This window comes from Neofelis nebulosa, chromosome 13 (assembly GCF_028018385.1).
Source record: "Neofelis nebulosa isolate mNeoNeb1 chromosome 13, mNeoNeb1.pri, whole genome shotgun sequence".
Taxonomy (NCBI): Eukaryota; Metazoa; Chordata; class Mammalia; order Carnivora; family Felidae; genus Neofelis; species Neofelis nebulosa.
In genome coordinates, this window is record NC_080794.1 from 38,086,680 (window position 1) to 38,111,341 (window position 24,662).

Sequence of the window (24,662 nt, forward strand, 5' to 3'; positions counted from 1 at the left end):
CATAACATTAGTTTCCCATTAAGGTATTCAGACTCAAATAGGTTTAAAACACATCCAGGGACAACTGGGTGGCTCAGTTGGTTAAGTCACCAACTCTTGATTTCAGCTCAGGCCCTGATCTCATGGTTCATGGGTTCGAGCCCTGTGTCTGGCTTTTCAATGAGAGTGTGGAGCCTGCATAGGATTCTCTCTGTCTCCCTCTCCCTCTGCCCCTACCCTGCTCATGATCTCTCTCTCTCTCTGTCTCTCTCTCTCAAAAATAAACACTTAAAACACACCCAGAGAGAAAGGGAACACTGGCCCACACCTGCCTTTTCAAGAACAGTAACAGGTCAAATGGAATGGGGATTAAGTTGAAAGGAATATAAAAAGATTCTTATTGTAGAAAAGTTTATGTTCTTCAGCCTCCTTAATGAACCCCGCTGACAACCCCATGGAGTATGTTTATGCCCTCCTGTGCCAGCTCTTAGGGATCTTGCATGATGGACTTTGTGTGATTTAATGCTAAAAGGTTTGGGATATAGGAGACGATTGTTCCCGTAATCTTCCCTAACTTCCTTCCCTAACCCCCTCTCCATCTCACACACACACACACACACACACACACACACACACACACACACACGATGTGCTTGGGAAATATTTGGCTTCATTTTAAGACAGTCTTTGTTTCATCACTCAGCTTTTTTTTTTTTTAGTGTTTATTTTTCAGAGACAGAGAGAGAGAGAGAGAGAGAGAGCACAAACAGGGGAGAGGCAGAGAGAGAGGGAGACACAGAATCTGAAGCAGGCCCCCAGCTCTGAGCTGTCAGCACCCAGGCGCCCCTCAGCTTTTGTTTTAATATAACATTTGAATAGATAAGATAATTAGATGGGTCCCAAATTGAACAGCTTGAATGGTATACAATGAAATGTTTAGCTCTCTGTCCTCCATTTGTCCCATTTGTCCCTTCTCCAACCCCATCTCAGGTAAACTCTTGTAATATTTTCTGATGTATGCTCCCAAGATTTCTTCAGGCAGATATAAAAAATGTAAATATGTATGTTTATTTACTGCCCTTTTTTTACACCAAAGGCTGCATATTGTACACATCTCTTGGTTAGCAATTTATGTTGGACATCTTTGCCTAGCAGTGTGTAGGGAAATCACCTCAGTTCCTATTCGAAGTCTGTCATGAATTCCCTGAAATTAAAGGCAAAGTTTTGTGTTAATGTAAGTTTTCCTTTATTTTAAAATATATATATAATATAATTTTAATTATTATTTTAAATTATGTAAATTTTTTAGTCCAAGAAAAGTGTAAAAGAAAATAATACAACAGGATTATTGGCCAGAATGATAAAATAATATAATTCATGTACCCAGATTTAACTATACTTCATTTTTTCTTCCATTTTTCTTTTTTTTTTTAAAGTAAATCTTTTGTGGGGCACCTGGGTGGCTCAGTCAGCTAAGCATCCAACTTCAGCTCAGGTCATGATCTCTCAGCTTGTGAATTCAAGCCCCGCATCAGGCCCTGTGCTGACAGCTTGGAGCCTGGAGCTGCTTCAGATTCTGTCTCTCTCTCTCTCTGCCCCTACCCAACTCATGCTCTGTCTCTCTTTCTCTCTGTCTCTCTGTCTCAAAAATAAATAAGAATTTTTTAAAAAGTAAATATATTTTTTTGATGTGTATTCATTTTGAGAGAGAGAGAGTGCACAAGAGCAGAGTAAGGACAGAAAGAGAGAGAGAGAGAGAGAGAGAGAGAGAGAGAGAGAGAGAATCCCAAGCAGGCTCTGTGCTGTCAGCACAGATCCCCATGCCCGGCTGAAACCTTCAAACTGTGATATCATGACCAGAGCCAAAATCAAGAGTCAGATGCTTAACCCACTGAGCCACCCAGCTGCCCCCTTTTTCTTTTTAATGAAATTTTACAGATACAAATGAAGTCATTTCACTCCATCTCCTTTTTCATTTCCCTTTTTCACCCTCTGGGAGTAATCACTGTTTTGAAACTAGTGTGTGTTCTTCTGGTCCCTGTTTTTATGCTTTTATTATTTATGTATGTACCCATAACAATATATAGCATTGTTTTTGTTCTTTTTTTTTAAATTTTTTTTAATTAAAAAAAATTTTTTTTTAACGTTTATTTATTTTTGAGACAGGGAGAGACAGAGCATGAACAGGGGAGGGTCAGAGAGAGAGAGACACAGAATCTGAAGCAGGCTCCAGGCTCTGAGCTGTCAGCACAGAGCCCGACGCGGGGCTCGAACTCACGGACCGCGAGATCATGGCCTGAGCCGAAGTCAGCCGCTTAACCGACTGAGCCACCCAGGCGCCCCCTTTTTCTTTTTAATGAAATTTTACAGATACAAATGAAGTCATTTCACTCCATCTCCTTTTTCATTTCCCTTTTTCACCCTCTGGGAGTAATCACTGTTTTGAAACTAGTGTGTGTTCTTCTGGTCCCTGTTTTTATGCTTTTATTATTTATGTATGTACCCATAACAATATATAGCATTGTTTTTGTTCTTTTTTTTTAAATTTTTTTTAATTAAAAAAAATTTTTTTTTAACGTTTATTTATTTTTGAGACAGGGAGAGACAGAGCATGAACAGGGGAGGGTCAGAGAGAGAGAGACACAGAATCTGAAGCAGGCTCCAGGCTCTGAGCTGTCAGCACAGAGCCCGACGCGGGGCTCGAACTCACGGACCGCGAGATCATGGCCTGAGCCGAAGTCAGCCGCTTAACCGACTGAGCCACCCAGGCGCCCCCATTGTTTTTGTTCTTAAAATTAACATAAAAATGATACCTTACTCCATGTGTGAGATTTTCTCTAGAGTGTACTCATAAAAGTAGAATTGCTGGGGCAGAGAGCATCTAAGGCCGTAAGTGACAGTAAACTCCCAAATACCAATGGTTTAAATCAGAAGTGTATTACTGTCTCGCATAAAAAAAGAAAAAAAGAAAAAGAAAAAAATTAGTCTTGAGGTAAGCTGTCCAGGCTTGGGACAGAGTATGGCCACATCCAGGAAAGCAGCTGGCACTTGTAACCATCCACTGGCCAGGCAGTAGTGGCCCCAGTGAAGAGTCTAATCTTATGCACTACATTTTTCATTTCTACAAGTTCTGTGCATTTGTTTGGTTTCAATTCTACTTTGTCTTTTTGCATACTTCTTTTATCTTGGTTACTATCCTTTCTTTCATCTGTTTAGTAATTTTTTAGATCATTGCATTACAGATTTTTCTGGAGTATTCTGTTATCTCCAGTTCAGAGCCTTCCATTTGTTATCTTGCCAAGCCATTCTCATCGTGGATCATTTCCTCATGCGTAGTGTTTTGTGGCAAACCACCACCTGTTGAAATTGTGTTTCTGTGGAACTCCCCTCTGACTGCCTGGTTTGTGGAAGTTTGACTACAGAGCAGTTTTTCAAATGCTTCTGTCATGCACAACAGAAGTTGTGCCAGTCCAGGCCAAATTTTATACCAATTTCTCAGCTCCAAGATCCCCATCTTCCATGGGAATTATAAGTTCATACTTCAACCATAGCAAAGCCTGACTTGGGGTTTGCATTGTTTATGAAGGATTTTTCTCTCCCCGAGGCCTCAGCGAGAGCTTACTTACTGTGTCCGTGGGCCTCAGGGCAAAGTTCTTCTACTCCCCCTTTCATTGTGGGGATATTTTTTCTGGGGTCCTGGATTTAAGCAGGGTTTCATTTGCAGCTCACCATTCTCTCCTGAGCCCAAGGCCATGCCATCTGTCACCCTGTGGATGTTCAAATCCCAAACCCCTATCCGCAACTCCAAGCCATGATACATGTATCTCCCAAGCTTCTCTTTCTTTGTAGAAGTACGGGAAGTGACATTTGCATTTTTTATAGCAAGCAGCTGTGCATTTTTTTTTTATAGCAAGAGTACTTATCCTTTATCAGATTCTTAAAAAGGTTAACAGTCATTGCTTAAGTACCGAATAGGAATATTCCAATATTTAAAATAGACTTCAAGGGCAGTTGTTCATATTATAACAGAAGATGACCTCACACATAATTTTTATCAGCTATTCATTTCTGCACTGCAAGTTCCTTTGATGTATTTAAAACACAGTTTGATTTGTAAGTCTGTATTTATTTAGTTAAACTTCAGGAACTCACTGGAAAAAGTGAGATTCACCAATACAAACAAATAGGTGAGGCCAGGTAACAAAAGAAACTTCATTTCCCCAGTTTTGCTCTTAGAAGGGAATTAATTGGCCAACAACTAAGTGCCTTCTGTTCTAGCAGAGGGCAGATGGGTAAATAACCTGGTTTAGGAGATCAGGTTAATGGAAGTGATTATGAGGATTACAGCAAAGGATTGGTGTATCGACAGGCTCTGAAAAGATGAGAAGACTCTGCTAAGGGGCTTGAGAAAAGATTGAGCTGCTCAACAGTGTGTAAACAGGGTGGTTTCTCTTCTACAGATGAAAATGAATGTGAGCAAAACAATGGTGGCTGCAGTGAGATCTGTGTAAATCTGAAAAATTCGTATCGCTGTGACTGTGGGGTTGGCCGTGTGCTAAGAAGTGATGGCAAGACGTGTGAAGGTGAGAATGGGTAAGAAGGGATTCAGATCAAGATCCCAGACTAAATCATTGGCTTACTCTTTGATTGATGTTCATGAAATTGTCCAGCATTAGGAGAGAGTCAAGGTTGGGCTATGTAAAGAAATGACAAAAGGGGTTCACCGTCATTGGGGACTGTCATGTTGCAGGCAGAATTCAGTTTTGATTTCATCTTCAAGATAAAGGCAGTTGTATTTTGCAAGAGGCAGAGGGCCACTTTTTTTTTTTTTCTTTTTAAGTAAATTCTACCCTCAGCGTGCGGCTGTAACTTACAACCCCAAGGTCAAGAGGCACAGGCTCTACCAACTGAGCCAGCCAGGTGCCCCAAGGGCCACATTTAATTTGGGGGAAAAAAATAGGGTATTATGCATTTCTCAAACTTTAATGTGCCCATAAATCACCTGGGATCTTGTTAAAATGCAGACGGTGATTCAGTAGATCTGGGGCCAGGCAAAGATAATCCATTTCTAAATAACTTCTAGGTGACGCCTCTGCTGCAGAGGAGCATAGTTGGAGTAGGAAGATAATAGAGATGGTTATAGCAGGGTTTCTCAAACATTCCTGCTGAGGAGAGTCACCCGGGTGCTTTCAAACCTGGCCCTTGCCAGTCCTCTCTCCTGGAACCTTGGTTCAGGGGGGCGAGATGGGCCTTAGGGTTTGTGTTTTTACCAAGTTCCATTAGGTGAGTCTTACCATCTTGAAGTTTGGGAAACTGGTTCACATGTAGGCATTTTTTTTCCCCCTCTATGCTTTGCATTTACTGGAGATTAATACACTGTGGGGAAGATAACTAAAATTTTCTATTGTTAATAGCAGAAATGCTGTGTACATTTTATATGATTAAGTAATAAAAAAGAATTTGTAATGTATGTCAAATAGTTGAAATGGCAGTTGTGTACTCTCACAATGATATGAAACTTAGGTAATGTTCTTTCTCTAAGACACCTTTGCTCTTGTAAATTATCACAACAAAAATGTCATCCCTTCCACTTTACTGAGTCTGAATCTCATACCATTGGGAGTTGAGGGACCAAAAGAAAAAAAAGAAAAACCCTCTTTGCAGATTATATGAAGAGATCAGTGGCTTAATTATTATTTACAGAGGACCTATGATTTGTCTGTGAGGCTAAATCGAATTTGTGGTACAACACTGCTTATAAGAGTTCACTTTATTCTGGTAATATTCAACATAATAAAATAATATCCCGAAAGGAAAAATTATGCCTAGTTCCTACATTTTGTTCCATGCAACAAAGTTTGCATTAATAACCGAGGGACCATTAGCCAGAATATTAAACTACTGTCACTTATAACAAGACTAAATGTACTTTAAATTTTATTGAGTAAGGATAATGTCCTGAATCTTCTTTAAATCATAATTATTTTATGTAATAATCTTTGCATATTGAAATATTAATGAAATGTTCCATGAGGAACATTTGTAATTATTTGCAAGCATTTTATTGGCAGTATTAGTGTTAATCTTCATATAATTTTAAAACCTAATAATCATGATTGAAAGTATCTTAAGAGAAGACAAAATTTATATATCAGGTATACTTTAGCATTAAGATGCATATTTGAAACCCTTAAGTTTTTGTTTTTTTTTTTTTTTTTTTCAACATTTTTAATTTATTTTTGGGACAGAGAGAGACAGAGCATGAACGGGGGAGGGGCAGAGAGAGAGGGAGACACAGAATCGGAAACAGGCTCCAGGCTCCGAGCCATCGGCCCAGAGCCTGACGCGGGGCTCGAACTCACGGACCGCGAGATCGTGACCTGGCTGAAGTCGGACGCTTAACCGACTGCGCCACCCAGGCGCCCCTGAAACCCTTAAGTTTTATTGATAGTCCAAACATATTTGTTTCTTTAGTCATTAAATAATTATTTAATATCTTCTTTTTTAAAATAATAGCCTCTTTTTAATTTTATGTAATTTTTATTGTTTTGTTTATTATGAAAATTATGTTCATAGAAGAAAATAAATACAGAGGAATAAATGAAAGGTAACTAAAATGACCCACAATCCCACCTGCCAGATGTATCCAAACATTTGGAATATCCTCATAAGAGACTTAAACCCTTTATGCCAACTTAGAATTTCAACTTATTTTGTGCTTTGCAGTTTTAGACCTACAAATAGCCTGAGTGAACATTTAGTCCAACCCTTTCCTTTTATCAATATTGAAATCGAGACCCAGAGAAATTAAATTGACTTAAGGAAGATCATTTTTAGAAAAAAAATCCCATTAATGTTGATTTAACATTTTCTAGTATATTTTTATGCTGCCTTCTACATTGTTCTATATCATTTTCAGCTCTTTCAAAAACCAATAGTAGTACTTTTATCCTTTTTAAGTATCCAGATTTGTAAACAGGTAATAGCCTAATACTTCCTAAGTTTTGCAAGGATTAATTCACTGCAAATGTGTATTCTTTGTATGTTTCACAAAAATCGGTTGATCCCAGGTTAATTTACTCATGTTCCAAGGAACTAATTTTTTTAAACTGTTATTGAACTGAGAATTATAACTATAACTGGAAATCAGTTTCCATCTTTCTTTGAGCATCTGAGATGCTTTGAAAGCATTCCCTTTACTTATCTTACCCCTAGAACAGGGGCAGCAAACTTCTGTGTAGACCAAATCGTAGGTATTTTAGGTTCTGGGGATCGTATGGAATCTGTTGAAACTACTCAAGTCTGCCCTGTAGTGAGAAAGCACTCAGACAATTGGTAAATGAATGAGCGTGACTATGTCCCAGTAAAACTTATGCCGGAATTTGATGACCCCTCACAATGTCTAGAGCCCACAAAGGTCATTAATTTTCCCAACTAACTATGAAATCGTGTGGTAGTTTCTTCAGTTTTCAATTGAATATTTTTTTCTTGTTCATTTGGTTGAGTATGCTTTTTGAAAATGCAAAACTTTAGGGGCACCTGGGTGGCTCAGTTGGTGAAGTGTCTGACTCTGGATCTCAGCTCAGGTCTTGATCTCAGGGTTGTGAGTTAAAGCCCATGTTGGGCTCCATGCTGGGCATGAAGCCTACTAAAAAAGAAGAAGAGGAAGAGGAAGAGAAGGAAGAGGAAGGAGGAGGAGGAAAAGGAAGAAGGAAATAGAGGAGAAGGAGAAAGAGAAAGAAAATGCAAAGCTTTTTTTTTTTTACATGTTTTATTTATTTTTGAGGCAGAGAGAGACAGAGCATGAGCAGGGGAGGGGCAGAGAGAGAGGGAGACACAGAATCCAAAGCAGGCTCCAGGCTCTGAGCTGTCAGCACAGAGCCCGACGCGGGGCTCAAACTCACAAACCGCGAGATCATGACCTGAGCCGAAGTCGGATGCTTAACCGAAGGAGCCACCCAGGCACCCCAAAATGCAAAGCTTTTTAAAGGAAACTTTAAAAAAACACCTCAAGAGAGGAATGTCACAAAGAGTATGTGAGAGTGTGTCATCCAGGCCTTGTTTTTTTTGTTTTTGTTTTTGTTTTTTTTTAATTTTTTTTAACGTTTATTTACTTTTGAGACAGAGAGAGACAGAGCATGAATGGGGGAGGGTCAGAGAGAGAGAGGGAGACACAGAGTCTGAAACAGGCTCCAGGCTCTGAGCTGTCAGCACAGAGCCTGACGCGGGGCTCGAACTCACAAACGGTGAGATCATGACCTGAGGTGAAATCGGACACTTAACCAACTGAGCCACCCAGGCGCCCCTGGGCCTCATTTTTATAAGTGTGCTATCAGCCCAAGGCACGTATCCCAGTGCTATTGTTCCTAGAGATTTGAGGAGAGGGTCTGGCAATCCAACCAACTGGCAATAATGGATACGTCTCTCTAGTCTAGTTGAATTTATATTCTGTCAGTCCCTTTTATATCAGTCATATGCTATAAAATTTCAAAATGGGTGGATTATAGCAACTAAGAAATGACTTTTGGGTCTTCCTCTCCAAAACTGTCGTATAACCATGAGAAAAACAGACAAATCCAGATTGAAGGTCATTCTACAAAATGACCAGCTTAAGAGGTTAGAGCTTTAGATGTCCTAAGATTGCTCTTTCTAGCTATAACACTTAATAAACATTTTTTGTGTGGACTTCCCTACATGACTCAGTGACTGGGTTAGACCCCAGTGATACCGCAATGAGTCAAATATATTCCCTGATGCCAAGTGCCAGCCCAAGAACAGAATTCTTGGGAAAGAGGCCTGAAAGATCACTCCCTTTTCTTTTGGTTTTATTGCAGACATTGAAGGATGCCACAATAACAATGGTGGCTGCAGCCATCTTTGCCTTGTGTCTGAGAAGGGCTATCAGTGTGAATGTCCCCGGGGCTTGGTGCTGTCTGAGGATAACCACACATGCCAAGGTAGTACATGGATGCGCTCAACCTCTGCTCTCCCCCGTGAATCTCCCTGCCTTCTTCACTCAAGTGTGTTAATATTCCCATCTTGTAGAGCACCAGCTCTTTCGACAGTGTATATCTCTGCATCTTTACTCTGGGATCATTCAAAAGAGAAGCTCTCTAAGACAGCAGTACCAAAAAGTTGATTTTCTTTTGCTTTTTAAAAAATTCTGGTACAAAAAAAACATACAGCAGAAAATTGACCATCTAAACCAATTTCAAATGTATAGTTCGGTAGTGGTAAGTATATTCACATTGCTGTGCAACAGATTTCCAGAATGTTTTTATCTTGCAAAACTAAAACTCAATACCCATTAAACAATAATTCCCCCCATTCCTCCTTCCCCACCCCCTGCCCTGGCAACCACTATTATATTTTCTATTTCTATGAAGTTTGACTACTTTAGACACCTCATGTAACTATGTATCTTTTGTGATTGACTTATTTCACTTAGCATTTCATTTAGCACAAAGTTCACCCATGTGGCATATGACAGGATTTCCTTTCTTCATAAACTGAATAACATTCTGCCGTATTTATATACTACATTTTGTTTAGGGGCTCATCCATTGATGGGCACTTGAGTTACTTCTACATTTTAGATATTGCAAATAATGCTGCTATGATCATGAGTGTGCAAATATCTCTTTGAGATCCTATTTTCAGTTCTTTTGGATAAATACCCAGAAATGGGATTGATGGTCCATACAGTTTCCTTTGCTTTTTACTTTTGATTTTTTTCTCTAATTTCTATTATTAGCAGTATAACTAATAGTTAATTTTGAAGTCTAAGACACTGATGCAGTTCCTCTCTTTTCTAACAGATAATTGGGTGGTGAAACTAAGTTGAGAGCCCTAGGGAGCTGATTCGTCTCCCTACAATTACAATATGAGCATCAACAATTCTCTGAGAACTATTTTCTGGAAATCTAGTTATTTATGTCCAGAATATTAACTCATTCACATAGCAAATATTTAATGAGCACCTATCTCTGATTTCCTTATACTGTGTTATTGTTATGATATATCCTCCCATATTGATGTTGTCCTCACATATTTTCTGACAGTACCCATAAGTATTTCTTTTCGGGTATTTGTAGAGTCTGGAAAACTGAACACAGGAACACTAAAGAAAAGCAATCTTTTTCATATTAAGTTAAAGTGGAATTTATAGTCAGCATTTATGGTTTACTGAACAATGCAAGGACAATTTGGAACTCTTTCCCAAGTGCACTAACGTTGTTTTTATTACCTCTGTTTTATGAGACATAATTAATGGTAAAGTCAGAGCAGTACTGTTATGTAATTTAAGCCTACAATCAAAGCAGTACTTTTTCTGTATTGCCAATAAATTGTGTTTGTGCTAAAAGTTAATCCTTTAGGTGTTTCAGTTCGTGGAACTATGCTATCCACACTTTGAAATAAATGTTGAATTGAAACTCAAACACAATATTTCCTCATTCGGGGAACAATTATTTGAGGATCATTATTAGACCACAACCCTGGGAGTTAGGAGTCCTGGTTTTATTCACCAACTTGTTTTGAGCCTCATAGATTTTCTTAAGGATAAAACAAAAAGCTCAAATTGTGTGAGGTTAAAATTATTTCCCCTAGGGGCGCCTGGGTGGCGCAGTCGGTTAAGCGTCCGACTTCAGCCAGGTCACGATCTCGCGGTCCGTGAGTTCGAGACCCGCGTCAGGCTCTGGGCTGATGGCTCGGAGCCTGGAGCCTGTTTCCGATTCTGTGTCTCCCTCTCTCTCTGCCCCTCCCCCGTTCATGCTCTGTCTCTCTCTGTCCCAAAAATAAATTAAAAACGTTGAAAAAAAAATTAAAAAAAAAAAATTATTTCCCCTAGACACACTGTCCTTACCCTTCTCCCAATTCAAATTTCCCGGTTCTAACAGTACCCCCTTTCTGCCGCAGTCCCCGTGTTGTGCAGGTCAAATACCATTGAAGTGAGCATCCCCAGGGACCTGGTTGGCGGTCTGGAGCTCTTCCTGACCAACACCTCCTGCCGAGGAGTGTCCAACGGCACCCACGTCAACATCCTCTTCTCCCTCAAGACGTGTGGCACAGTGGTCAATGTAGGTTCTTCCTGGAGGACGCTTGGGGAATAACCAAAAGCCAGTTATTTGGGAGGTAGTTGACAGAGGTATGCAGCGTGGCTTGTGTTATAGATGAAATAGTTCCACATTAAATAATGGAGCTCAAAGAATCATATGCCGTTCATTTAACACATATATTATTGGGCATCTGCCGTGGTCCTGGCACTGTGAGCACAGAGAGGTAAGAAGAGTTCTGCTCTTTCTGTTCTTAAATAGTCCTGTCTCTCCAATGTGTACAGACATTTTCCCGAGTGCCTCAGCACCAGCACTGGGAGACTGGTCGCATCTCCTCTGACCAATTATTTTACTTGAAGAAAGCAAATGACACAGATGAAAGTTCACTTATGAGGTAACAAATGAGTTCGAGTAGGAAACTAGACAGAGGTTCAAGGTTTGTATTTTTGTCCAAGAATCTGCATTGGAGTCTGAGGGATATATGAAATAAGATTCCTAACTTTTGAGAACATACACAGTAGTATTGAGATCACACACACACACACACACACACACACACACACACACAATATAAATAAGAAACAGTGAGGGGCGCCCGGGAGGCTCAGTCAGTTAAGTGTCCAATTCTGGATTTTGGCTCGGATCATGATGTCATGGTTTCTGGGATGGAGCCCCACGTTGGGCTCTGTGCTGACAGTGAAGAGCCTGTTTGGGATTCTCTCTCTCCCTCTCTCTCTCTGCCCCTCCCCCACTCATGCATGCTCTCTCCCTCTCTTTCTCAAAAATAAATTTAAAAAGAAAGAAAGAAACAGTGATACAGATGACAGGTGCTATAGCAGTCTAGAAAGGGACAAACATTGGGGATGTCAAGACAAATGGGACTTGAACTGGAGTAGAAGCATGTGTGTGGCTTATACAGAGAGGAGAGGGCATTTCAGATGAGAAACAAGTGAGCAAGTCTCAGAGATGGGAATATTTAAGGCTTATGCTGAGTGAATGGGCAGTTCAGACTGACTGGCAAGGAATTCATATTGGAAAAGGAAACCAGAAAAGTAGACAGGGTAGGGTGGGGGCGTGGGTGCGAGACTGCTTCCAAAGATCTGCCTTGTGTGCGAGGGTGAGACGTTTGGGCTCTATACCATAGAGGGGGGTTGCAGGCACTGTTGTGATGAGATCAGAAGCATGAGAAATGGATAGAGAAAAGGGGACCTGGATCCAGGAGATCAGGGCAGAGATTCTCATGACCATCTGATTACATAAATATTTATTTGCTGAATTCGACTGAGAGAAATCAGAGAGCCAATTGAACTTAGATTGAGACATGGGGGTGGTATCTCAGGAGAAGGTGGTCCCATTTTAGGCAAATTGTGTTTATTGTATCTGTAGATGATTAAGTAGAAAGGCCCCCGTGGTGTGTTGGATTTGCTGGCACCCGAGAGAACAGACAAGGCTGGAGACAAAGAACTGAAAGTCATCTGCATAAATGTGATAGCTGAAGTTCTGCCTGTGGATGAGTTCAGCACAAGGTCAGGCCGCAGCCTGATCAGCAGGTCTAGGAGTCCAGAAAAAAAAAAAAATAGAAGCCATTCCTTCCTAAAACACCAGAGCTTTGAATTTGCTGATTCTGCATAGTTCAGGTTTTATGAGTAATACTCCAAAGGAATGCGTGGGTTGACCATGAAGTAGTATATAAAATTCTTAACAGTCAGAACATCTTGCTAAAAAGAAGTGATTAAAAAAAAAAAAACAGTTCCAGTCTTCAGCAACCAAATCTTTTATGTGTTTTGATGTAAATAGAAGTTGAGAGAATGTTACAGTCAGGAGTGGGGCAGGGTTTGGGAGGTGGGGATGGGGAACTCCTTAGAAATAAACATAAAATCTTTTCTTCTCCTGGCCCTGGCCCGGCTCAGGTGGTAAATGACAAGATCGTGGCAAGCAACCTTGTGACAGGTCTACCCAAGCAGACCCCAGGGAGCAGCGGGGACATCATCATCCGAACCAGCAAACTGCTGATCCCAGTGACCTGCGAGTTTCCACGCCTGTACACCATTTCGGAAGGCTATGTTCCTAACCTTCGAAATACCCCACTGGAAATCATGGGCCGCAGTCATGGAATCTTCCCATTCACTCTGGAGATCTTCAAGGACAATGAGTTTGAAGAACCTTACCGGGAAGCTTTGCCCACCCTCAAGCTTCGAGACTCCCTCTACTTTGGCATTGAGCCTGTCGTGCACGTGAATGGCTTAGAAAGCCTAGTGGAGAGCTGCTTTGCCACCCCCACCTCCAAGATCGACGAGATCCTGAAGTACTACCTCATCCAGGATGGGTAATTATGCTGCTTACACCATTTACTATCCCCAGTTCACATCCACCTTCTAAGTGCACAAGCCTACTCGGTCATTTCCTAAAACAACATGGCACTCTTATGAGTTCTTAATTGGTTCAGAAGCCACTCATTGTCATATTGGAGGTAAAAACTGGTGAGGGAGCAGAGAGTCAAAAATGACTCCAAGGGGTCTAGCTCAGCTGACTGACTAGATGCCATTAGCCAAGACGGAGGGCTATAAGTAGAAAAGCAGGTTTGAGGTGAAATATTGAATATGATCATTCCAAGTAATGCTATTGAATTGTAAATGCCTGTAGGATATATGGGAAGAGAAGTTCAGTGGGCAGTTGGAAATGTATATCAGACCTTGGAACAAGGTCAGGACTAGAGATAAAGGAGCAAGAATCATCCCTGTAGACTACAGGCACCCCTTGTAGACTTCTCTTTTAAGAAGCTTGGTAGCGAGGGGCGACTCTTGGTTTTGGCTCAGGTCATGATCTCATGATTTGTGAGTTCAAGCCCTGCATCGAGCTCTGTGTTGACAGCACAGAGCCTGCTTGTGTGTGTGTGCTCTCTCTCTCTCTCTCTCTCTCTCTCTCTCAAAATAAATAAATAAACTTAAAAAAGAAGAAGAAGCAGCAGTAGCAGCAGCAGCAGCAGCTTGGGTAGCAAAGGAGAGAAAAAAAATACTTGGAAGGTTTCAGGAGAAGAAAGATCAAGTGAAATTTGGTTTTTCTGTGCTTGTTTTATACAAAGGAGATTTCCTTTATCTCCTAAGAATCCTTGGATTGAGAACTATGTGTGTCTCATGGGATGATTGGAAGTCTGGCAGTTATCCCATCCATTGCTTCCATTCCCAGGAAAATTACACTCATACCCCAAACTCATGGCAGAATCTTATCAGTTTCTTCCTTGTTCTCAGTGTCAGGTGGGACATATCTCAGGTAGGGGCAGGGACTGCAGCTCAATGAAAGGGAAATGGTCTAGCAAGAGCACCACATGGGCCATGCCCTTTGCTAATTGGCCTGCTGGACTCTGAAATATCTACTTAGCTTTTATCTACCAGATCTCTCATCACAGGCAACCTCCACCTGCTGTTGTCAATCTCTCGCACAGTGATTTTTCAACTCTTGAAGCACATTGGGATCAACCAAGAGCCTTTTGTAGAAAGTAGCAGTACCCCCATGCTGTTCTCTCTGTTCTCTTACTGTCTTAATTCTAGCCCTTGTTATCTTTCACCTGGACAGCCAAAACAGCCTCCCAACAGCCCCCTAAGTCCCAACTCTCAAATCTCAGCTTCACGAGTCCCTGGATATCTAGTCAAAAGGAAGACAAACTTCAAATTTTTGAAAAAAAAAAAAAATATATATATATATATGGTCAGATCCATGTTGAAAACCTTTGATGGCTCTTGATTTCCTTTGGTTAGTAAATTTCACTGTTTACCAGCAGGAGTACTTCTAGCCTCAGCTTTCTGTAGCCTCCTTTTCTTGTGTTCAGAAAATGGAAAATTTATCATTCTGAGCTGTTTTGGGTGGCCAGTAATAGGTCTCATAGGAGTCTGTAGTTCTTGGGATTTCTTGCCATCTTAAAGTTATCTTCACAAAGTTTTAAAGTGAAAATTAGAAGTATCGCTTTTTATTTATTTTTTTCACTCACATCCTAAAGTTAATAGATTAAGCAATGGATTTTCTTTTAGGGGGAGAGGAGATTTTGGTTCCTTTTTTTTGTCTAACAGCATTATTGGAGTACCGTTCTCATACAGTGAGCATACACATTGAAAGTGTACAGTTGGGTAAGTTCTGATGTATACATTCATGAAGCCATCACTATAATCAAGATAGGGAACTTTTCTCTCATTCCAAGAGTGTTCTCCTTCCCCTGTACTTACTTTTTACAAAAATAAATGTATAATAACCCACTCACTGGAAAAAGATGTAATCTACAATCTCAATAAAGCTTGCAAAGTTTGTTTATGCATTTGTTATTCAGATAGTTAAGGACTATATACTTTTTATTTTAGACAGTTCTAAGAAGCTGTGCTATTTAATTTTCCAGCCCTTAGCATGTACAAAATAGCCCCCCACCTGAAAATGCTACAGGAGAAATTAAAATGCTTAAAAGCCAGAGACAAGAACTCAAAAACACAGCTGTAGAGATCTATTTAGTAACCAGGCAAATAGTCCCATCTCTGGCACAATAGTGGATAGTACTGTAATGGTGTATATGAGACCATTCCTCAAGATAAAATCCAACTCTGAGCCTGGCGTATTGTGCCTCACCCTCTGACCTCTGCCTTCTCCAGTTTCTCCTCCTGGCAGAGGGAACTACAGGCAATTCCCACACTCCATTGTTCCTTACACCCTTCTGACTGCACCTGTTGTTTCCTCTGCCTGAAATCTTCTTCCCCTTTTCTTGCTGCCTGAATCTTACTGGTCCTTCAAGATTCAACAGGATTTCTTTCCTCCATGAAGCCTTCCCTGATTCCTTCTAACCTGAACTAGAAATATTCTTTCCTTCTCTTTCCTCCTCAATGCCTAGCCTATAGGGTCATTAAATATTGATCAAATGAATTATTGCGTGAGCATTTAACATAACACTAATCTGAAGCTAGTCCAGAGCCCTAAAGTAAACATAATGCAGTGTGATTACATTTATAAACTGTTTGATTATTCATCGTCCTCAGCTTAAATTTAAATCGGGATGGTTTCTCCTGATATTTGGCACATCTCGTTCACCTCCCTCCAGTTTCAATCGGCCTGCGCTCTGGGAACGCAAAGTAATTTAATACAAGCCCACGCAAAGTAGAATTAGAAAGTTAGTCTCCAGAAAAAGAAACATATTGAATTCCAAAATAAAATACTGGACAACATTTGGGTAATCAATGATTTTGTATTATCCTATATACCATTGTTACTTTCTTTCAACACACCAACTTAGAGCTGAGGAACTAGCATTGTGTAATCATGGCAAACCCCAAGTCAAGAGCCAGAATTTGTTCTGGGTTCTCTTCTGTAATATATTACCCTGTAACAACTCTTTTTGCCTCATTCTCTCTTGAAAAAACAACAACAACAATAGTATTTTTAGGTAAAAATAAATTGAAAATGGTGAGGCACTTAGATGAAAAGTGCCATTTTAATATCGCTTTACTCTTTTTTATCATAGATACAGACTGTAAACTCCTTGACATCACAGACCATATTTTTCATCTTTATATCCTCTGCAGTTCCCAGCAGAGTATGTTGCATTAGATTAGATATGCAGTAGGTATTTATTATAGAACATAATCAAAATATGGTATAAATTAACTTTACCTCAGGAAAATGAAAATGAGTACATAAATACAACAAATAACAGAGACTGCATTATATATTTAGATCTTCTTCAGTTCAGGGGAATATGGTACTAGTGGTAATATAAGTCACAATACCTTATTTTTAAACAATTTTATGGGATTTTTCAACTGCACTGAAACTTAGCAATGAACTAGAAAGTGGTCTTTAAGCATGTGGAGCAAGTATCCAATTTCATAGACTTTTACTTCTGATCCCCACTTTTTTTTCCTGACCTGGCAGGCAAGAACTATTAGGTATCCATAAAAGGGAAAATACATTCAGGGAAAATAAAGTTCCTTTAAAATTCAGAATGGGAAAGATAATACAGGTGTAATCCCTGGCCTGTAGGAAGAAAATGTTCATCAAATACTAAACCCTGGTCTCAGAATTGAGAATCAAGAACACGTCTTTTCCTCAGCTAACCCTGACGTACCCTACGAGTTTCACTTCAAGCAATAGACCTGAGATTAAAACCCAAAAACCCTACAAAACCAAAACTTAGCGTTAAACTTGGGAAAAGAGGAATTACAACAGTTTGGAGGCGAATGAACTTTCCTCAGGAGAACGAGTTATTCTCTCTGGAACTTAGGTCTTTATGCAGCTCTTTGAAATACAAGTTGGGGTTTGCTCATCTCTGAACCCCCCTTGGGGGTTAGCGTATATAAAGTGTCCAATAAATATTTATGAAGTCTAGTTAAAAGAAAAGCCTTTTTAAGCCAATTATCAAGTATGTAACCGCAGAATCCCTACCATATATTACAAATAAAAATACAGCCTTACAAAGATACCTTCATTTCCAGAGATATCGTTGGAATAAATGTGGTTGCTGTTGCTGGCACTTCAGTACATTGATATGTCAAGAGGTCCTTGTGCCCAGTTTGTGGGTACAGAGAATGAGAGATGATTAATGAACAGGGTTGTATCTGAAGATGCCTTTCTAGGGAGGGAATTTCATTTTTCCTTCATTCTCAACAAGCTTGAGTTCAGCCCAGCCTCCTCTGCCCAGTTAGCCACTCTTTGGACCAAACACATTGGACTGGATTGTTTTTCCACCTCTGTAGAAACAATCAAGTCTTACGTGCTCTCCTGTCTTGCTTTCAGCTGTGTTTCAGATGACTCAGTGAAGCAGTACACATCACGAGACCACTTAGCAAAGCACTTTCAGGTTCCTGTCTTCAAGTTTGTGGGCAAAGACCACAAGGTGAGCTGAACACCTTTACCTTGTAACCTACACCCCCCACCCCCAGACCTGAATTGGTGTCCCAATTCGTTGACCTTCTCTATGAGACCAAAGTTAGGATCTGCATTCCCCTCTGAAAAATACTGTAGGGGTGCCTGGGTGGCTCAGTCGGTTGAGTGTCCAATTTTGGCTCAGGTCATGATCTCACAGTTCATGAGTTTGAGCCCCGTGTCAGGCTCTGTGCTGACAGCTTGGAGCCTGGAGCCTACTTCAGACTCTCTGTCTCCCTCTCTCTCTCTGCCCCTCCCCTGCTTGTGCTCTCTTTCTGACTCTCAAAAATAAATAAACATAAAAAAAATTTTATAAAGTAAAGAAAAATACTGTAGAATTGGCCACCTAGAAGCCTAATACCTTCATTAATATCACAGTTATCTGCCTCCCTCCCAAGAAAATCACTGTGCTTGTTCAAAGAAGATACTATATGATCATAATTTTAAATCATTGTGGGCAGATATGGTTGAAAAAGTCTGCTTGGTAGTCATTGGCCAAGGATATGGACAGAAAATTCACAGAAAAGACAAATAGCAAAGCGTTCAGTGAAAATAGTACTTAAGATGCCAATTAAAACAATTATAAGACATTATTTTATGCATATTAAATTTATAAAAATTTATCACAATGCTTGCAAAGTTATAGGGAGAATACAGTGACAGTATAAAGGAGTATAATTTCTGGAAAGTTGTCTGATAATATGTAGTAATAACCATAAAATCATATTCTAAAAACTCCAATTCTGACAGTTTCTCAAAAACAAACAAGCAAAAAAAAAAAAAGAAAAACAAGATTTGTTAGATGTGTTTACAGAGCATTGTTACATGGGAAATGAGAGAAAGCCCCCAACCAGGCCTACCATATATCAGTTAATGCAATACTAAGCAGTTATTAAAATGAGAAATATAGAAAAAGGAGATACGAAAAAACTTTTATCATAACAGTTTACATGCATATTGAATATGCTACGTTTTTGAAAATTATACACACACAGAAGTTATAAGAGGCCATAGATAGTACGTTAAGGTGGAGGCTTTTTTGGTTTTTGTTTTAGTAGAGTTGTTGAGACATTTAAACCAAAAGAAGTTTAAGAGACCAATCTTCTTTTCCACCCTGCATTTAAGTGAATTTAAGTGAGCAGTTACCTCACTGTTCCAGAGCACCTGCTAATCATGATGGCTAATCCTGATCTCCCTCCTCAAGCAGGCAGCGTGCTTTGGGAGGTAACTTGTAGGAAGAAGCTTGGGCAAAGAACTTGTTATTTTACACAGAAGTGTGTGGGCACCAATGTTTTTCCCAGACTTTGATGCTAAGAATGAAGATGTTAACATTATTAGATGTTGCCTTCTCAGAGGTCTCTCCTGTCCCCGTACAAAAGCAAAAGTTATAGATGTGGGGTTCTAAATCACCCACATGACTCAGTGTGTTTGCCACCTGACCAATGCTGTGAATCTGGGCAAGTTTCCTAACCTAAGTCTCAGTTTCCTCATCTGTAAAATGGGGATGATAACATCTACCTCAAACAGTTGTTGTTTAGATGAAACGAGACAATATATATGAAACATTTGGTATAGTGTCGAGCTTCTAGAAAGGGCCCCACAAGTGGTAGCTGTTATCATTATTTTTGTTAATTATAATTATGGTCTTTCCAGGAAGTGTTTCTGCACTGCCAGGTCCTTGTCTGTGGAAGGCTGGACGAGCATTCTCGCTGTGCTCAGGGCTGCCACCGGCGAATGCGTCGTGAGGCAGTAGAGGGAGAGGATACAGCTGGTCTGCAGAGCCAGATGCTGACAGGCGGCCCGATCAGCATCGACTGGGAGGACTAGGACCACCCAACACCCGAGTCCTGGCTTTGGGCCACCCACCTCTTTGGAACTTCTCCCTACGCCCTCTGAGAGCACCAATCGACACCCTAGAACATGGCGCTTCTTTGAACCTTATACTGTGGGTTTAGACAGACTCCCGGAACTGACTCATTCTGACTCCGGCTGCTGGGTCAGGAAAGGTCACCTCACTGCTGACTGATCCAACCCATGGGCTTCATCTTCCCAACGTCGAAAGCTATGCTGTCCCTGCAAGAAAGCAGCTCACCCTGCTCCCCACATTTCCTTCCTACAATAAAACACCTCGTGTAGGATGCAATAGGACCACTAAAATCAAAAGTCGGGCATGCTCTTCTGAAGTATAAACTTAAAACAAATTAAATGGTTGCTTGAAAGTATGACCTAAATACCCAGCAACTCCTTAAATATGTAAATAATAATCATTCCCTGAAATTTCAACTCAAACGCAGAGTAGTTGTAGGAGATTCGGAAGTTTATCAGTATAAGTGTGTACTAAAAAATATTATTTGATTTTCCTCTTGCACAGTGTTTTCTTTTGATATTTTTATATTATGTGAAATGTTTTCAATTAATAAATATTAATAAATGTATTGACATGCATTTAAGTGGTTCAATGACTGAACTGTAGACAAAATTAAAATTTGGTACCATATGTCCTGTTATTTGGCATTCTAAGCCCTCAGACTGATACGGCAATAAAAAAAAGGTGTAAATTATACCATGCTCTATTTTGTAGGTAGGTGCTTAATAAAGTTTATTGAAGTAAATATTATAAATCACAGAGATAGATTTTATATGCAATGAAATCCAATTTCTTAATATGCCAATTATTTTTATGGCTTTACATAAGATCAGGAAACAGTTTTTCTTCTTTTTCTTTTTTGAAACGGCTATAATCAACAATTCTTAATGCAACCAGTAAAATTAACAAAAGGAAGTGAAAGGACAGAATGACCTAGATCAAGAATTGGCCAGCTTTTTTTGTCAAGAGCCAAATGGTAAACATTTTAGGCTTTCTGGCTATACAGTCTGTCACAACTGTTCAACTCTGAGATTGTAGCACAGGAGTGACCATAAACAAAGGAGAATATGGTTGTGTTCCAATAAAACGCCACAGAAGCAGTATTAGACCTGATTTGGCCCATGAGTTTCATTTGCTGATCCCTGATCTTAGTGGACCTCAGCCCTCCCAGTGCATCAAGATCAGGTGGGGAGCACTCATAAAACACCTATAGGTAGATACCACCCCCAGAGGGTTTCTGCTTTTTAATACTCCTTTGATGATTCTAATCTGCAGTCAGTATTGAGAACCAGAGTTTAGCAATTGACCATTTGTGTGTCCTCAGATTTCAGGGACTTCTCCTAGCTATCTTCAGTGGCAATTTTTACGAAATGCTTCTCAGATCCTACCATGACACTAACACCACTTAGTAACTGGGAATATCACAGGAATAATTCACTGAAGGAAAAAAATGGAACCTCAGAGACCTAACTCCATCTGACCTCCACCTCCATTCGTCTTCACCAAGTAAGTCTCTGACCTTTCCCACTTGTTCTTATCTCTCCAGCACCAGTGGGAATGATTGTTATCATTGGTGGAACTTACCAGGTTGGGTTCTGTTCTCTTCTAAGTGAAATGGAAGCACATTGGTGATAATGGAATTCATTCATCTCTTTTCATATTTCCTAAAAAGAACACTTTATTAAATGTGAGATGCTTACTGGCAACTGAAACATGAATCAGAGGAAAGTCCTTGTCTCCCAAATGGTTGGATGCTGCAAAATTTCACTTATGAATATAATTACCAAGTCCGAGAATCCCAATATTTTAGTCTTTATTTTAGTCTTTAAACTAAGAACTGAATTGCCAGGCAAATGTTTCTTGGTTGGGGAGACCATTGGTAAAATAAAGAGTAGTCTTCAAATCACTCCATGTCTTTTTTCCAGTTCTCCCAAAGGATGGGACTCACGTTTCAGCTGTAGAACAATATTTCCTTTCTCTTGCTTTGTGTTATCCAAACATTTGGAAGCAAGGATGAGACACATCTGCCACACTACCATCTCTGAGACTGACAGCTGTGGCATCACTCAAAACCAGGAAGGGATCACCTCTTTCTCATAACTCTTCTTTCTCCTCTTCTGCACAGATGCAGGCTGCTCTTTGGCTATTCATGAAAGGTCGGCAGCCCAAGGTCCATACGGTATTGAACACAGTATCAGCCAGAGAATCACAGGCTGCTTGAAAAGGATGAAGAGGAAAAAAAAAGAAAAGAAAAGAAAAAAATGAAGAGAAATAAAAGGTTAATGTACAAGACTATCCCAAGTAGTTTGAGTAATTTTAAAAACGAATGTAATTCCAAGCATGACATGATACCCAGAGGAAAATAAAAGCAGTGATCCAAATACATAATTAAAAAGAACATACATTTAAGAGAAACTTAATAAGCTTCCATCCAATCTAATTAAGCAGAATATACTTTGAGGTGCCCTTCTTTTATGGGCCTCTAGGTCAAAATCACATTTAGCAATCAGAATCTCCTGTATCACTATGCACACTCCATGGAAAATCTCCCATTTTTGCAGAATACTCCCTCAGATAACTGTACTATGTTTTCTGTAGCTTTCTCTGTTTAAGTGTGGGATAAATAACAATTCACTCATTAAGAAAAACATATGTGTTGGTCAGCCATTCTGTTAGGCATCAGGGATGCAAAGACCAAAGAGATCCCAACTAAAGTACTCACAGTTTGGACAAAGAGGTCGACAGGATGGACAGGTAAACTAATGGTTACACTACACTGTGATGGAAGTAATATCATGGTGGTATGGGAACCCACACAAAAAAAGTCTATCCCTTTGGGGTAAAGGTTATTATGAAAGGCATCTCAGAACACCTTCCATTAGAATTTTGATAAGAATTGTATTGAATCTGTAGATTGTTTTGGGTAGTATGACCATTTTCAATGCACAAGTCTTTCACCTCCTTGGTCAAATTAATTCCTGGGTATTTTATTCTTGATGATGCAATTGTAAATGATAATTTTTCTTAAATTATCTTTCTGATAATTCATTATTAGTGTATAGAAATGAAATTGATTTTTGTATATTGACTTTGCATCCTGTGACTTTACTGAATTTATTAGTTCTAATAGGTTTATGTTTTTCTTTGTGGAGACTTTAGGGTTTTCCACATATGATATCATGCCATCTGCAAATAGTGGTAGTTTTACATCTTTGATTCCAATTTGGATGTCTTTTATTTCTTCTTTTTGCCTAATTGCTCTGGTTAGAACTTCCAATACTATGTTAAAAGTGGTGAAAGTTGGCATCCTTGTCTTGTTCCTGATCTTAGAGAAAAAGCTTTCAGCTTTTCTCCATTGAGTGTGATGTTAGCTGTCGCTTGTCATATATGGCGTCTATTATGAGGTATGTTCCCTTTATACCTACTGTGTTGAGAGATTTTTTTCACAAATGAATGTTGAATTTTGTTAATGCTTTTTCTGCATCCATTGAGAGGATCATACAATATTTATCCTTCATTTTGTTAATGTGCTGTATCGCATTGTCTGATTTGCCGATGTTGAACAATTCTTGCTTCCCTTGAATAAAGCCCACTTGATCATGATGTATGATCCTTTTAATATTATTGAATTAGGTTTGCTAATATTCTGTTGAGGATTTTTGCATCTATATTCATCAGAAATTTATCTGTAGTTTTTTTTCTTATGGCGTCCTTGGCTAGTTTTGGTATCAGAATAATACTGGCCTCATAAAGTAAGTTTGGAAGTGCTCCCTTCTCTTCAGTTTTTGGAAGAATTTGAGGATTGGTGTTAATTCTTCCTTAAATGTTGAAGTCATTTGAATGGATGCTTAATTCTTCTTGAAATGTTGGAACGATTTAAATGGATGATTAATTTCTCTTTAAATGTTGAAGCCACTTAGAAAGTCCATTTTGGTGTGCCTGGGTAGCTCAGTCAATTAAGCATCTAACTCTTGATTTCAGCTCAGGTCATGATCTCATGGTTGTGAGATCAAGCCCTGTGTTGGGCTCTGTGCTGAGCATGGAGCCTGCTTGGAATTCTCTCTCTCTCTCTCTCTCTCTCTCTGTCTTCCTCTGCCCCTCTCCCCCACTTGTATTCTTTCTCAAAAAAAAAAAAGTTGAAAAATAAAAGTCTATCTTGTTCTGGACTTTCATGTGTTGAGAGATCTTTGATTGCTGATTCTATCACTTTACTAATAATCAGTCTGTTCAGATTCTATTTTTCATTATTCAGTTTCAGTAAGAACTGAATGTTCCTAGGAACTGCATGTTTCTAGGAATTTACCCATTTCTCCTCAGTTGTCCAATTTATTAGCATATAATTATTCATAGTATTTTGTGATCCTTTGTATTTCTGTGGTATCAGTTGTAATGTCTCCTCTTCTATTTCTGATTTTATTTATTTGAGTCCTCTCAAATTAGCTTTTAATTAGTCTAGCTACAGGTTTGTCTATTTTCTTCATCTTTAAAAAAAAACAAAACAAAACAGCTCCTAGTTTCATTTATCTTTTCTATTGTTATTTTAGTCTTAGTTTCATTTATTTCTGCTCTGATCTTTGTTATTCACTTTCTTCTACTAACTTTGGGCTCCAATGTTTTTCTTTTTCTAGTTCCTTGAGGTGTAAAGTTGAGCTATGTATTCAAGATCTTTTTTTCTTGATGTAGGCATTTACTGCTATGAATTTCCCTCTTAGAACTGCTTTTGCTGCATCTCATAAGTTTAGGTATGTTGTATTTCCATTTTCATTTGTCTCAATGTTTCTTTATTTCTCTTTTGATTTCTTCTTCAACCCATTGGTTGTTTAGTACCATTTGTTTATTTGCTCTTGACATTGCTCTCAACACTTCTA

At 39.4% G+C, this 24,662-nt stretch overlaps 2 protein-coding genes across 6 annotated transcripts in view; one reads left to right on the plus strand and one right to left on the minus strand.

The window, feature by feature from the left end:
* The window catches only part of OIT3 (oncoprotein induced transcript 3), a 29,541-nt gene extending 9,179 nt beyond the window's left edge, over positions 1 to 20,362 (plus strand). The window contains exons 4-9 of one of the 2 annotated variants that reach the window (XM_058696660.1): positions 4,440 to 4,562; positions 8,814 to 8,936; positions 10,897 to 11,057; positions 12,944 to 13,359; positions 17,799 to 17,898; positions 19,581 to 20,362. In XM_058696660.1, the coding sequence (XP_058552643.1) occupies positions 4,440 to 4,562; positions 8,814 to 8,936; positions 10,897 to 11,057; positions 12,944 to 13,359; positions 17,799 to 17,898; positions 19,581 to 19,754 (1,097 nt within the window). In that variant the 3' untranslated portion in view covers positions 19,755 to 20,362. The remainder of the gene's footprint in view (positions 1 to 4,439; positions 4,563 to 8,813; positions 8,937 to 10,896; positions 11,058 to 12,943; positions 13,360 to 17,798; positions 17,899 to 19,580) is intronic. The other variant, XM_058696661.1, reaches the window with a different exon arrangement.
* A 1,228-nt stretch (positions 20,363 to 21,590) lies between these two features.
* The window catches only part of PLA2G12B (phospholipase A2 group XIIB), a 30,591-nt gene continuing 27,519 nt past the window's right edge, over positions 21,591 to 24,662 (minus strand). For 3 of the 4 annotated variants that reach the window (XM_058696674.1, XM_058696673.1, XM_058696670.1), the window contains one exon: positions 21,591 to 22,010. In XM_058696674.1, the coding sequence (XP_058552657.1) occupies positions 21,889 to 22,010 (122 nt within the window). In that variant the 3' untranslated portion in view covers positions 21,591 to 21,888. The remainder of the gene's footprint in view (positions 22,011 to 24,662) is intronic. The other variant, XM_058696672.1, reaches the window with a different exon arrangement.